The sequence below is a fragment of the Alligator sinensis genome, unplaced genomic scaffold (assembly GCF_000455745.1).
Source record: "Alligator sinensis unplaced genomic scaffold, ASM45574v1 scaffold451_1, whole genome shotgun sequence".
Classification (NCBI taxonomy): Eukaryota; Metazoa; Chordata; order Crocodylia; family Alligatoridae; genus Alligator; species Alligator sinensis.
The window spans coordinates 678,150-690,426 of record NW_005842097.1 but is presented as its reverse complement, the minus strand read 5'-3'; the positions used below and the strand labels follow the sequence as shown (position 1 = coordinate 690,426).

At 39.7% G+C, this 12,277-nt stretch overlaps 1 protein-coding gene across 4 annotated transcripts in view; it reads left to right on the top strand.

The window, feature by feature from the left end:
• The window catches only part of IFT122 (intraflagellar transport 122), a 35,183-nt gene that overhangs the window by 5,039 nt on the left and 17,867 nt on the right, over positions 1-12,277 (top strand). Inside the window, exons 5-16 of one of the 4 annotated variants that reach the window (XM_025204786.1) lie at positions 364-440; positions 972-1,038; positions 1,299-1,445; positions 2,532-2,717; positions 3,890-3,965; positions 5,539-5,730; positions 7,117-7,255; positions 7,872-8,074; positions 8,559-8,696; positions 10,238-10,354; positions 11,168-11,365; positions 12,050-12,190. In XM_025204786.1, the coding sequence (XP_025060571.1) occupies positions 364-440; positions 972-1,038; positions 1,299-1,445; positions 2,532-2,717; positions 3,890-3,965; positions 5,539-5,730; positions 7,117-7,255; positions 7,872-8,074; positions 8,559-8,696; positions 10,238-10,354; positions 11,168-11,365; positions 12,050-12,190 (1,681 nt within the window). Of the gene's footprint in view, positions 1-363; positions 441-971; positions 1,039-1,298; positions 1,446-2,531; positions 2,718-3,889; positions 3,966-5,538; positions 5,731-7,116; positions 7,256-7,871; positions 8,075-8,558; positions 8,697-10,189; positions 10,355-11,167; positions 11,366-12,049; positions 12,191-12,277 lie in introns of all 4 variants that reach the window. The other 3 variants (XM_006024131.3, XM_006024132.3, XM_025204787.1) reach the window with 3 other exon arrangements.

Genomic DNA, 12,277 nt, shown 5'->3' with positions numbered 1-12,277 from the left:
ATTCCTGCTTGCCTGCACACGCCCTTAGAGTAACTAACTCATTCAGAAATGCATAAGTTTTTGTAAGCAATATGCTACTTTATCAGATGTTATGAATGGACTAGAAGAGAGGAAGGATACTAAATAGAAAGGAATAAAGTAATTTTAAATACAGTGGATAAAAGAACATGGAGGAAGGAATAGAAGGAGGGGGCATTGCTCAGAGAGGGAAAGGTGGATTGAGGTGATCAGAAAGAGTAAACAAAGCAGTTAATCAGCTGAGGGACATAAGGATTAGGTTGGATTTCAGATCTGCTGTTAAAAGTTAGAAATATGGTATTTAAAAAAAGATTTATTGAATTGTGCTGATTACTTTGTTTTTAGGCATAATGACTCTATACAGTGTGTTTCATACAACCCAGTTACTCACCAACTAGCATCTTGCTCCTCCAGTGATTTTGGTAAGTCTATTTCTTCTTAGATGATTTTTATAAGCTAGGGAGTATGATTAAAATGGGGCAATTAATAATCCGTGAACAACATACAGGTGCAGTTTTTCTTTTTCCTAATGATAAATGTAGACCTAACATGATGCTACTCCATTATGTAGGGTATGATGAAAATTTAGAAAATATTTTATTTAATATCAAGTAACACTTAACCACAGTTGGAAAAAAGCTGTGTACTTCAGTGGCATAAAACAAAGTGTGTCTTGTGGCAATGCAGTTTTTCTTTTGCCACCCTTTAGAGATGCTTCTTTCTCCTTCTTTTATTTAGAGGTTTACATTTTTTCCCCCCCATGCATAGATAAAAAGCATTTATTTAAATGAGTTTCCCCAACATAGGAAATTCTTGTCTCACTGCAATGAAAGGGAGGTTTTATTTGCTCACTCACCTATTTTACTAGTTTGAAAGGTGGTTTTGATGATGAGGAATATAATTTTAATGTGGGGGGTGGGGGGTTTCTGGCGGGTTTTTTTTTTTTTATAAAGGTTTGTGGTCTCCTGAACAGAAGTCAGTCTCCAAACATAAATCAAACAGTAAAATCACCTGCTGTAGGTAAGTGTTAAGGAATCGATTGTCATTCACATTAAAACTTCTTTTTCTCTAATCACAAGAATATGAAAGCATTAAAACATGAGTCTGTGTAATTAGTTAAACATGCAGAGACAGTGATTAGGGGTTGGGAATTAGGTTCTCCATTGATTGATGTACAATCTTTATACCTACATAGGCAATATCATTGTAGTTGCTGGTAGTGCAGTAAGCTACATGGCTATCAAATGAATCCTCTGTGATACTTTTTTGTTTGTTATCAGCTGGACAAATGATGGCCAGTACCTTGCTTTGGGGATGTTCAATGGCATTGTAAGCATAAGGAATAAAAATGGTGAAGAAAAAGTTAAAATAGAACGTCCAGGTGGAGCTTTATCGCCAGTATGGTCAATTTGCTGGAATCCATCAAGGTAAGTTCAGTGCGAAAAACAAAAAAAGAGGAATGGACAAGTAAGCCCTGGTTTACTGGTTCCAGAAATCATTTTATTCTTTGTCCTTGCAGGCTTTTCTTCAGAATCCTGAGGGCCTTTGCTAGTAGCCAGTTTCCATTTCCAAATGTGTGTAAATCTGGAATTCATAGAAATCAGTGCAGATACTGTGGATTTAGTGGTGTAAATGAAAAGCAAACTACACCTAGATTCCACCCTCCTCCCCCCACAACATTAACATTCCTTTACATGGCACTTTTATAGGCATCCCTTCCTAATGTTCTAAAATCTCCATATAGGCTGCTGCTGATTGAAGAAAGCTTTGCCCTTTTTCTTGAGACTTGAATGTGCTGCCTTCTGTCCCTTTTGAACATACCTTTGAATATATCTACACCACAGCCAGTGTTAGGCATTGGTACTCTGTTAATGTGGCTGTGCATTTTCCAGTTCTGTGGGTAGCACATGAAGAACATGGGCTGTGTCTGAGCAGACCGCTGCCTGGTGCAAAGAGTTTGCAGTATAGACATGTCCTCCGTGACTAGCCCAGCGGTGAAGGTTTAGTAACTTTTTTGAGGCCAATTTTATTATTTGCTGTTTTACCCCTTTGTTTTTTCCCCACTGCAAGCTCTAACCCAGAATTGCAGGTGGGGGGATACTTAGTAATTTGTATTTAAGATAGAGACACAAATTTCAGAAATTCTAAGATGAAATTCCCAAGGTTGGTTTCTAGAGCTACCCACTTCTACCATATAAGCCCTATGCTGTATTTCACCAGGGTGCCTGATTTAAAAAAAAAAAAAAATTTTAAACATATGTTAATTAGGGGTGCACTTTTAACCATACCAGCCGATATCCTTGAATGCATTCCCTTGCTTGGCCTTACTGTCAGGTTCAATAAGTAGAAAAAGAGGGTACAAAATCCATTGAAATGTCTGGGAATTTTTTTTGTGGGGGTTTCTACAGAGAGGGAAGGTTATCTCAAAATAGTAGGGTTTTGTGGCGGGGGGTGGCGTTTAAAGACAGCTTCAGTAAGTTCTAGGGAAAATGAATGAACAATTAATATTGCAGTCGGTGGGAGAATTTCTGGAATGCTAGAGCAAGTGAAGAGGAGGAAATGGAGGAGGAGGAAGACGAGTCAATCCACAACTATATAAAGGAAATACCAGCTATAAAGTCCAGCATGTGCAGTAGTCAGAGTAGTGAGACAGAGGAAGAAGAGCATGAGGAAGAAGAGAGCCCTAGGGACACCAGCTTGTGAGTGAAACTTCTAGGGAACAAAACTTTTTTCTAGAGACAACATAGATATTTATGTTAACATTCAGACATATGTGCCCATACATCAAACAAGGCCACTATGATAAAAAACATTATTAGGCTTGCAAAATCAAGCTATCAAAGTTGGTAAATTCCAGAATTTGGTTTTTCTGTGTAACCTTGGTTCACCCTCCCTTGTGCATATGCATTATGATATAATCTCTAGGTGCATAAATTACATGGTATTTTTTTTGTGGAGGACTCTCTTGCATTCAGTAGACAGGATGGTTGGGCTCACTATTGACTGTTTTTTGTCTTACTTCTAATACCTTATTTATACTACACTTACACATTTCAAATCCTGGCTTGAGTAGCATCTTCCCTTTCCCCAGGCAGGTACATGTGGGGGGAGAGAGAGGGCATGACCAAGGACTAAAGTGGTCAGACCAGCCAGGGTTCAGGCACCTTCTAAGACAATGCTCTGCCTCAAGAATTGCAGGGCCAGACTTTATTCTCAGATATGCTGGTATGCAATCTGGTATAACTTCCCTCATCCACAGTTACTTTGGTGTTGCTGTGGATATGTCCTACTCTAGGGGAGATCAGAATCTGGCCTCAGCTGTAAGTGTAGGGACTGTTAACTTGAGCACTTCAGCAGATATTAAGTGCAGTGACAGTATGCAAAATGATCTGTTAATTTTCCTTTTCAAGGGGAAAAAAATCAGAAACATAATGACAGATGTGGTGGAAATGGTGAACCTTTTTTTCCCCCTCACCCAAACTGTTAGTTCCCTGGCTGTAAATGTTTATTACAGCCACTCCTCGCTTAATGTCGTAGTTACGTTCTTGAAAAACATGACTTTAAGCGAAACTATGTTAAGTGCATCCAATTACATTACAGTAGTTACCTTTTAGCAGGCAGTGGCCTAATAACATTGTGCGACTTTAAACGAGTATGTTCTCTAATAGATCAGTGGCGTTATAATGAAACAACATTAACTGGAACAACGTTAAGTGAAGAGTACTTGTATTAGCCAGGACATATGTCTGCTGTCCTCAATGTTTATGCTTTTTAACTTTCTACTTTCTGGGGCTGTAGCTGTTGAAGTTCTTTTAATGAAGTTGCTTCATCTCACTGCACATCTTGTTAACTTGTTTCTTATCCGCGTTAGAGATGAACACAATGACATCTTGGCTGTAGCAGACTGGGGTCAAAGGCTTTCCTTTTATCAACTTAGTGGCAAACAGGTAAGTTGATTTTTATTTTAATACCTCAGAAAAGTGAAGTAATTTTTACACTCAAGGGTAGAAAGATATATTTGTTCCTGTTCTGTGTTGTCAAATGCAATGATAAGTTTTGTTTTTTGGGGGGGTTTTTTTGCAATTTGTTTCTTAAGTCTTGTTTTAAGTCTGCATTGAAATATCCTTCCCTCCAGCTCTGGTTCCAACCAGACATAGGTGCTTAGTTTTTTCAGTTTTATAATGTAATTTTCTGTCCCAGATCCAGCTGCAGTGTGGGACATGTGACTGCAGTAAAGCTTTTAAGATCACCATGGTTTTGAACAGACATCTATTGGGTGGAGTTGATTTTCAGGTGTAACTTGGAATAATTCTCAAGGGTCTTTATTGTCGGTTCTGGATTTAGGACCCCAGATGCCTTGTTCGGGGCGGGGGGAGGGGATGGAACACACCCACCCTCAGACCAACCACGACTTTCCATGCAATAACGGGCAAATTTATTGATGCACAGTGATAACAGAAAAGAAACAATGCAAGCAATCAAGCAATTCTAATATTATAGAAGCCTACACCTGTCTTGTCTGTCTGTAACACTTTATTCGTGCTCTGACTGGCTGATGGAAACAAGTGCGCTCCAATTGTGGGGGAGCGCCGCCATGATTCCGAAGCTCCCCCACCCCTCTCCCTGCAAGAGGCAGAACAGCCGCAGCATGGGGCATTAGGTGGTGGCACTCCATCCCAGCTTCCCCCCACCCCCTTGACTCTATGGCTGTCATCGGAGTCAAAGTACATCTCGCCAGGACGCAGGCTTCACCCTGAGGTTCTCTTAGCTGTCAGCATGTCACTGGTCTGGAGGTGGGATGTTGAGGCCCACACCCCACTGTCCAGTGGGGTGGATGAGACAGGCTGGTGGTGTGCCCTCTGTCCATGGTGGCCTCAGAGAGAAGGACTTGGGCCCTTTTGTTACTCTCAAGTCTCTACTTTTGTATTCTCCTTCCCTCTTGATGACTCCTGATGACTCTTCATCCATGGCTATCACTGATTGGTCTCTCTGTTCGTCACACTGTCTACGTTCTGTTCTGTTCCGTCAGCATATTCCAAGCCCATCGCATGCACACCCTGCCCAAAACGGGAATTTCAGGCCCCCCCTTTGGTCTTGTGAGCAGATGCCACTTTATTCATGTTATGGAACAATGTGGTACATGCCTCCAGTTTCTCAGGCTGTGTGTGTATCCATTGGTCTTGCTGTGTTAGACAGCCTGTCTGCTTCTGAAGGCTGGGAAAACTGCGTGCGAGACCCAGGCTTTTAGAAATCAATTAACCCCTGCTGCCTATCCTACACCTATAAGCCAGTTCCCAAAAAGCAAGCCTTTAAATACCATTTTTAAGCCATCATTTATAACAGCCAATGCTTGGGGAATGTAAAAAAACCACATCACGAGCTTGGATGAAGGGATGGGGGTTGTATCAAGACATGAAGGCCAGCTGTGTGCCATCTGAACATTCCCATGTACCGTGGAGCTCATCTGGTTAATTTATCCCCTGTTTTTACTGTTTCTTCTATGATCTTTTTCTCTTGCAGATTGGGAAGGACAGGGTGCTTAATTTTGACCCTTGCTGTGTTAGCTATTTTTCTAAGGGAGAATATATATTACTGGGAGGCTCAGATAAACAAGTCTCTCTGTACACGAAGGATGGAGTGCGTCTCGGTACCATAGGGGAGCAGAGCACTTGGGTGTGGACATGTAAAGTTAAACCAGACTCCAATTATGTGGTAAGAAGACTCATTTCACTTTTATTTTTTGTTTGTTTTCTGTGAAACTGTTTAGCCATTTAAGGTGCTCAAATCCGGGTATCTCAATTCATAATGAGGCCTCTAAATACAAAAGGCATCAAGTAAACAACTGTAATACTGACTACTGTTTAAAATGGTCAAGGGAAATGCAGCCTGGTTGACTTTTTTTTAAATTGAAAATCTTAATTGCCTTAAAACAAATGTGGAGCCCCTTGTGATAGGGTGACTGTCACATTGTGTCTAGAAGTAGATGCACTGCATTTCAAAGTTTTAGTAATAAACCTTGTGGAGAATGTGTGGACTGTATATCCTATAATCTCTGTATGGCAGAACTCATGTTGACATCAGCCGACCCAGTGGCTAGGTACAGACAGTCAAAAATCCTGAGGCTGAATCAATTTTAGTCTTTGCAGGTTAGTCAGAACTGCACAGATTAAATTGAAACAGAAGTGAACAGACATTTCCCTTTGATTCAGGAAATGCAGCCACATGCCTGTAGTGGCTTAGACCAGAAGCCAGGGGGCAATAGAGCATGGCTCTCTGGCTGTGTGTTCATTTCCTCTTCATGCTGCCCCTGAGGTCTCTGGGATTTGCAGTCCAGAATTACAGCAACAAGACTCTGCAGGGTTGCTCATCACTTCCGTTTCCTGCTTTTAAGTGCCTCTGGGATTTGTAGTCCACAGTTGCAGCCAGCAGTAAATTTGAGCAGGGGAAGAAGAATTTAAAACCCCTCCCTGGCCCCAGACTAAAGCCGGGGTTTGCCTGGGGGGGCAGTTCCCTCCCCTTCCTGCAGACTGGGATGCATCCCCAGCCAGGCTTGTCCCCTACCCCCTTGTCAGCCAGCCCTCACTGCTCCAGCTAGGGAAGAGAGGGGTGGGGCCAGCTGTCTTCGGAGCAGCCAGCCCAGCCCAGGGCTGGTAAGCATGCTGGGGGACTGTGAATTAATTTGAACCATGAAGGGGTCTAGGACAAGTTTCATAAACCGGTGTGACCCAGATCGGTTACATCTCATACTACATTCAACCAGGTTTATCTTAAACCAGCTTCAGCCATTTTGAAACTGGTTTATATGCATTGAGCTTCTGTTCTGTTACAGGTTTAAACCAGTTTCTGATCACTTAAGTCGGTTTATTTGTAACTTCTGTCCCTAGCCAGTGTGCTAAAAAACAGCATGCATGATCCTTGCTCATGTAAACCCTCATCCTACATTATAAAGGTCCGAGAGTTATGCTATTGAAAACATGAATCCAAGTGTTATGTAAATGTTAACTTCTGTTTGTAGAAGTGTCATGTGTCTTTTTTGCTTGTCATTAATAGACGCATAGAGGTGATCATGTGTTTTTAGACCTTTTTCCTTCTGTTCAGGCAGTAGGGTGCCAGGATGGAACAATTTCCTTTTATCAGCTGATTTTCAGCACCGTGCATGGTCTTTACAAGGATCGCTATGCTTATAGGGACAACATGACTGATGTTATTGTTCAGCACCTCATCACTGAGCAAAAAGGTAATTTCACACATTAAAGTCTTAGCTTCACTTCTGTTGTTATTTGAAGAGCTGTCCCATGTTTCGCAAGCTGTATCCCCTAGAGCTTCCTGACAGTAGGGAAGTTGAAGCACACAATTCACAGGATGAAAATGCAAATACAAACTGGTGCTTATATCTCTGGAGGATCAGCACTGAAGGGCTAGTGAAAGACCTAGGGATTTGAAAGAACATTAAGAAAGGGAGGGGCCTTTTAAGATAAAATCTTCCTCTCTGAAAGTGTGAGAAGCTGTTATGGTACATTACATTTGTCAGCGTTGGTCTTATTAACAGTCTCAGATTTGTGCTAACTTTATATATTTTTTAGTATTTTTATCTGCTTTTTACGTCAGGAAATGAAAACTGGAATGTGTGTCATAACAGCTGATATTACTTGTGAATCAGCAAAGAATGTGTGATTTGCTATGTATATAGTGTATGTAGAACCAAAGATTATTCTAATAAGGGTCGCTACTTTTCAGTGTAGAAGTATTTCATCAGGATTAAATTTTAATGTAACTAGGCTTTAATATGATATTAAACTGGCTTATTTTCAGCCTTCTCTTTACCATGCTTTTTATTTTTTTTTTCTTTTCAGTTAGAGTAAAATGCAGAGAGCTTGTAAAGAAAATTGCCATATATAAAAACAGACTAGCAATCCAGCTGCCAGAGAGAATCCTGATTTATGAGTTATACTCAGATGACTCTTCGGACATGCATTACCGTGTGAAGGAAAAGATAGTAAAGAAATTTGAGTGCAACTTGTTGGTTGTTTGTTCAGATCACATTATTTTATGCCAGGTACGTGTTTGAAAATTGAACGAAGTCTGGGTGAGAGAAAGTGTGCCATTCATGCTTGAAGGCAGTGGTCGTAATAAGCAGTAGGGTCAGATTAGTATCTTGGAAAAAAATCTTTAACGGCTTATGCTATTAGACAATTTGATGTGTGGAGTAATGTAATCTGCCGTGCTGCTGTAGACTGTTAAGTAGTAGCTGTATCATCTTTCAGGGGTCTGTATTTCATTGAGATGATTGCCCTACAGCCTAGGGATCAGTTTGTAAAGTTCTGAGGGATGTCTGCTGCTTGAAAAGGTTTTAGTATTTTCTGCATCATACCAAGAGAAGACTTAAAATAATTATTTTCAGTCTGTTACATTGATGTACTGTGTATCTGTCCATTTCTGATTTTTACATGTATAGTAGATGTCTGGACATATGCATTACCCGGTAGTCTTCTATATTTGTTTATCGTCATGCGGTCTACAGTATGCTCTTGGATTTTCAGGAGAAAAGATTACAGTGCCTCTCATTTAGTGGTGTTAAAGAGCGAGAGTGGCTGATGGAGTCTCTTATTCGTTACATTAAAGTAATTGGAGGACCTCCTGGAAGAGAAGGCCTCTTAGTAGGTCTAAAGAATGGCCAGGTAATTCTTTATAACCGATTTACCTCTCCAAGTACAAAACAAAATCTGTTTATAGTCTTTTGAGGAGACTAAAAATATTTAGTGCTGACCATGGAAGCAGTGTGATCTTGTATTACCTGGATACTGTAGGCCTGGATTGAGTCTAATCCAGAATTGAAAAAAAAACAAAACCCTAGTTATTTATATCCTTTGCCTATGGGCTTAGGTTCTTGATTTTTAGCTATGCCCTGGTAGGTTATCATAGAATACAAAAATGTTGTTCTTTATTTATTACTCATGCTTCCTAGGTGACTCTAGATCTCATACACAGTTCACTGATAACTCCTTATAAATATTGCCACTAGTGAGAATGGCCTTTTGGCATTTATTCTAATCTGGCAATAACCAGTGTCAAAATCAGACAAGATTGCATGTAATTTCTGCTACAGTCCCATTTGAATAGGGAAAATTTATATTTGAAAATTGTATTTGTATATTGAATAGGAAAACTATATATTTTTTTTTTCTTATTCTATTTGATGGGACTGTAGTGGAGAATTGCATGCAATCTTGTCTGATTTTTTTTTTTTTTTTAATGTATATAAATCATATTTACCCTTTTAATAGAGTAAAAGTTCTGTTATCCAGCATTTTATAAGCCAGCATGCTCCACGAACCTGCATGCTGGTTTGTAAGATAAAGTGAAACCGGAAGTGCCCGCCGTGGCACTTCCGGTTTCTCCGAGCCCCCATTGCTTGGGGCAAAGCAGCTTGTGCTGCCAAGCCCCCACGGCCCAGGAGCATAACGGGCTGTGCGGGATGACGCCGTGGGAGGGGTGGAGGGACGCCCCAGACATGGCATGAGAAGCGGTGGCCAGGGCCACTCAGTTAACCAGCATATTTTGTTATCTGGCATCCCCTGTTCCTGGGGGATGCCGGATAACAGAGCTTTTACTGTATCAACTTTAGGGAAGGTAAATGAATCGTACAATTAGAAATTCTAAATTGTTTATCAAAGATGTCATCTGTCATCTACATGGTCATTCAAACTATAAAATGTCACACCATGCCAGCAGCAGTTGAAACTTTCTTATAAATGTAGTTATTCAGTAGAACTTAAATAAGGGCTGTACTAAAATTTCTATTTAAGTGTATAGATTGTTGGCCTAAGTGTAATGACCTACATTATTTGTTCTGTGCTTGTCCCTGTAGTATTAATACATCAATGTACTTGTTCTATAGGTAGAACAATACATAATCTAGGGCCGTGAGTACGTGTAGAGTATGTTATGTTTTACATTAGTTTGTAAACAAGCCAATATTGCAGAACAAGGATATAAATGTTTTAATGCATTCTCAAATTGCCTTTAATTCTTATGCATGCTTGATAGTTTAATATTCAATAGAGTATATAATTACAGGTCTGTTTTCAACAACAGCATTAGTACCGGCTATTCTATTGCTGGTTTTTACTAACTGTAATTTTGACTAACTCTGTATTCAAAATGCATCCAGATTCTGAAGATATTTGTAGACAATGTCTTTGCAATTGTCCTTCTGAAGCAATCTACGGCTGTGCGTTGTCTAGATATGAGCGCATCCCGAAACAAACTGGCAGTGGTAGATGAAAATGACACCTGTCTGGTGTATGATATTCACACCAAGGAGCTCCTGTTCCAAGTAAGAATTCAAAACCATTACGAAAAAGGAAAGAAAAACTTGTTAGCACAAAATAAACATAACCTGATGAGTTGTGAAATATGGTTGGTTTTAATCTATTGAGTTCTCTTATCAAAATGCTCCCTTCACATAATATGTTGTCTAGTGAGTGAAGAAGAGATTGGAGGAGAGAGACTTGTGCTTTTGACCCAGTTCTCCCACATTTTTTCCTGGCTTGACCACACATAACTCTTAGAACATAACAGCTGCTTCCCTTTTGAAATGGTTCCATATGTACATGCTTCTGTACCCCATGTGGGAGAACTAGGTTTTAGGGCTGTGCAGCATTACATGTAACCCCCCCCTCCCCACCCAAAGGGACGATACTACTTTCCTCAGAGGGTATTTAACACAGTGTCTCTGAGCCCTAATCCGTTAATGTTAGTAAAGCGCTCTTCAGAGAGGATCTTGTAGAAAGAGCACAACATCTTTAAGAAGACCCTATGGAATTCTTTTTCTGCCAAAAAACAGAACCATAGGTTAAATGATTCTAGTACTCAGCAGCCTTTTATTGCAGAGAGACTTCAATCAAACGGGTGATCAGCAGAGCGTATGACAAACATAACGAGCAAAATTATTGCTACTGAATAAACATAAAGTTAGTACAGTGAAACTGTTTTTAATGTTCTAAGTTTAAGCATCAGATCATACAGAAATTAATTAAAAGAACTGCATATATAGGGTATAACATAATTAAATGCCCTGGGGGAAGGCCGTATATTAGGGAAGAACTGTTGCACAGCAGTTTAACTATTCTTGTAATATGCTTGTTAGGAACCCAATGCTAATAGCGTTGCTTGGAATACACAATGTGAGGACATGCTTTGCTTTTCTGGAGGGGGTTACCTCAACATCAAAGCTAGTAACTTCCCTGTCCATCAGCAAAAACTTCAAGGCTTTGTTGTGGGATACAATGGATCCAAGATCTTCTGTCTTCATGTTTTCTCTATGTCAGCTGTTGAAGTTCCACAGGTAATCATTTAAGCCAGTTTTCACTTCTTTTTTTTTTAATAACATGAAGATTTTAAAAAAGGAAAGTGTATTTTTTAAAAAGAACTTATCATTTTACCAGAATGAATGCTCTCCAAAGTCCCAGGATATTTATCTCTCTCATTGCTATTTCTGCACTTTGGCTAGTATAATATGAGCCATTTTTAAAACTATTGAAGTTCATTCACTCTAAATGAATCTCAGCTTCTTCCTCCTCTCTTGCTGAGGTGTTCTCTGACCTTGTTAACATAGTTGTCCCCACACGCAAACTTTTGCTTGCAGATGTATTTAATTTAAAAAATATATTTTATTGTAGGAACTAATTTTACTTGTCGTTCTTCTGCCCTCCTTAGGTTTTGGTTAGGCATATTCTTGCAAACTAATCCAGATATTTACTGGTTCTGAACCTAACAAAGCTCACAAGAAAATAGGGTTTGGAATTCAGTTATCTAGTTCCCTGTTTATATTTAAGAGACTACCATATTATTTTTCAAAGCTCTCATAATGTTATAGACTCTGCTTCTAAAGCAGAAAATGTAGATAGGTTCTGTAGTGGGATTATAGTAGGACTGATAAATGAATAACCTCATCTAGTAAGTCTTAAGAATTTACTAGTGTATCTCAATACTTTGCTTTTGATCAATATTTCTCTATGGTAATCCTCAGTCTGCACCTATGTATCAGTACCTGGAGCGGAAAATGTTCAAAGAAGCCTACCAGATTGCTTGTTTGGGAGTAACTGACACTGACTGGAAAGAGCTGGCTATGGAGGCTTTAGAAGGGCTAGAGTTTGAAACTGCTAAAAAGGTAAAGCATTTATTTGGATGAATAGCAGAAATTTTGTAATTTGTATTAATCCGTGTGTGGAGGAAAAAGTAACATACATTATATTAA